The 2,746-nt window shown below is 35.7% G+C and overlaps 1 protein-coding gene and 2 non-coding genes across 3 annotated transcripts; 2 read left to right on the top strand and 1 right to left on the bottom strand.

Annotated features, from left to right (window-relative positions):
• The first annotated feature begins 411 nt into the window (after positions 1-411).
• On the top strand, positions 412-485 carry VTP21DRAFT_t238. Its single transcript has one exon. It is a non-coding gene; the product is annotated as a tRNA-Asn (tRNA).
• Positions 486-862: 377 nt separating this feature from the next.
• On the top strand, positions 863-1,085 carry VTP21DRAFT_5798 (uncharacterized protein; the record flags this gene model as incomplete). Its single annotated transcript, XM_069396358.1, has 2 exons — positions 863-900; positions 986-1,085. The coding sequence occupies 2 exons, from the start codon at positions 863-865 to the stop codon at positions 1,083-1,085; spliced, it is 138 nt and encodes a 45-aa protein (XP_069247879.1).
• Positions 1,086-1,545: 460 nt separating this feature from the next.
• Positions 1,546-1,619, bottom strand: VTP21DRAFT_t241. Its single transcript has one exon. It is a non-coding gene; the product is annotated as a tRNA-Asn (tRNA).
• Positions 1,620-2,746: the final 1,127 nt, after the last annotated feature.

Here is a 2,746-nt window from a genome sequence, read left to right on the forward strand (position 1 = left end):
AGTCCACTACACTAACCCTCCCCCCGGACCGAAGACTTAAGATAGTAATTTTTGATCAATCAATGGAAACTTTTATTTAATTTCCATATATTACATGAAGTTAATGTCAATGGACTTAACGAGATATAGGTCCTTGATCGATAGACTTTCAATCGATATGCGTGTATCGTAGTTGTCGTGTATAGCATGTACGTGAAACCGATGTAATCTTTTGTACTTATCGTAAGGGCGATCTTTTCAATAATCAAGACTCAGCTTCTGATCAAGTGGATAGCAGTCACAAACTTAGAGTAAGTGCTGGTGGGGGAAGTGGGATTCGAACCCACGCCGTTGACTTAAGATAGTAATCGGATAAGCGGGATACGTATATTATCTCAACACCTCCCAATCTTCCACACAACAACATAATAAGCTCTAGTGGCGTAATTGGTTAGCGCGTTCGGCTGTTAACCGAAAGGTTGGTGGTTCGAGTCCACCCTTGAGCGAAAATTATATTTTAATCTATATATATATGATACATAAATAAAACAAGCTGGAAGTCTTTGTTTTTTTTTAAAATAAAGGCATTGTATCTGCGTATTATTTTGAGAAAGAGATCCCTGTCGTAGCTAATTCGCTTGACAATTGAAGATTATATCAATCTAAGTTTTAGCAAGAATGCCAGTATAGCCAAAATTTTCGAATTATTTAATAAATTCAATAGAAATGCCTGTGAATCTCCATGAAAAACCATTATCATCAATCCTAGAAAGGTTTTTCGACTCAATTGTACCCCATATTTCTAAATTTTTCTAGGCCCTAATTAAACAATTTTCTTATACCAGATTAATTGAATGAAATATATATCTAAAGTTGTGGTATAATGAGATCTTTTATACATCATACAAGTGGCATTTTTATGTATGTTTTTGGAGTGGCTCTAGTCTGATATCCATTCGGCCTGCTTCCAAAAATTCTTAGTTCGCATTCTGACACATCCTTATAGCTATTTCTTTTTGACTTCTTTCATCCCCGCTGTATTGGTTGGGCGTTCGTCCGAGGCCGCCCTTCATGATAAGTTCATTCATGTTCCGGATATACCCTGAAATTGCTCAGTCTCTTTCGCGATCTTATCAGGGACTCTTTGTTTTCTCTTAACTTCTTTGGTTGAGGATCCACTAAGACAAAATTGACATTTTATTCAATTATGGCGGAGAATGAGTTTACAGTCTTTCATATTCCTATTATAAGGAGGATTATTGTACTGAGTCGTATTAGCAGATGCTTGTGTTCACCAGAAAGAAAAAAATTCTGATATCAAGTATTTATCGAGTGGTATGTAGTTGAAAGAGGTCATAAATAAAGAAAGACATGTAAAAAAAAAATATAGTAATTTATTGAATGTAGGGAAAAGAATTAGATGATAAGAAGTATTTCCTTTAGTCGTTATCTAAAGATAATAAAAAGGATCGCAATTGAAGGTTATGAGGAGAGATGTGTTTTTGTAATTAATTCTAATAAATAGTATGATTTACTCAAAATTTAAGATATAGAGGTAAAAAATTTCGCTCAAGGGTGGACTCGAACCACCAACCTTTCGGTTAACAGCCGAACGCGCTAACCAATTACGCCACTAGAGCATATCATACTGAAATTGTTAGAATCGTATCGAGGCATTTGCAGTAGGACAACCAAGCTAAGCCACGTAATCCCTCAAGCCCTGCTATTTCGGAGCATTATCGGAGCATTATTAAGTAATCGTTGTAATGTAATTCTTTTAGTATATATTGAACAGAACTCCCACTATAGTAAAGGGAGACACCCTAAGTTCCAGATAGTATTCTTGTTTAATAAACCAGTAATTATCTTAACTATCCTCGCATGTACTACGCAGATTCTAACAAAATTGTTGTGAGGAGAATTGGCACAATATGGAATTATGGCGCAGTAGGAGGAAAGGAGGCTTGGTTTTGGTGGCTTATTTTTCTTTTACACTTCTTTAAGTTCTTGGGATGGTTTTATTAGTATATTTATTAGCTTACGGTTACGGTTAACATATTTTTCCTTGATTACCTCATTATATTTTTATTATCTTGTTTACATTTATATTTGTGGTACGTTATCTTTAGTATAAAAGGGAAACATCTTTGTTTACAATAAAACGAGTGCTATTTTTGTTTTGGGATAGAACCGGATTACTTTACAATCCACTTTGTGTCGTTTATTAGCCTTCTGAAGTGTTTACGGAAGGACAATCAAGAGCTTAGGGATAGCTAGAGGATTGTCAGGATAGACCTTATTAGTCTATTACTCGACGCAACAAAATGTGTCATAACTCGAGTCACATATCAAGCTATCCCAACGATATTCAAGCTCCGACAATAATTAGGAACTAGTTATAAACCAATATTCATTAGCTTTACTAGTTAACAGGTTATATAGTTACTATATCATATAGTATAAAAGGAACACTCTAATGAGAACTTCGAACATACACACCTTGTTCTTGAATAAACCTATAGTTTTACCTATGTTCCCCGAGTATCCCCTAGTTATATCGCTCTAGTTTATGACAAATGTTACGAGGATATTGGTTTTTGGTACGGAGAAGTCACGTAAGCAGTCACTCTGAGATTCGGGGAGTGAAGAGGGATCCTTCACTCTGCTGGGAATACCCTTTAACACGAAGAGCATCTTCCCGGGAAAGCTACTTCGAAGAATTGAGAACCAAGTTACAAAAGACCGTCGAGACATGGAAAACGAGATC

Source organism: Calcarisporiella thermophila, assembly GCF_041956535.1.
Source record: "Calcarisporiella thermophila strain CBS 279.70 unplaced genomic scaffold VTP21scaffold_23, whole genome shotgun sequence".
Classification (NCBI taxonomy): domain Eukaryota; kingdom Fungi; phylum Calcarisporiellomycota; class Calcarisporiellomycetes; order Calcarisporiellales; family Calcarisporiellaceae; genus Calcarisporiella; species Calcarisporiella thermophila.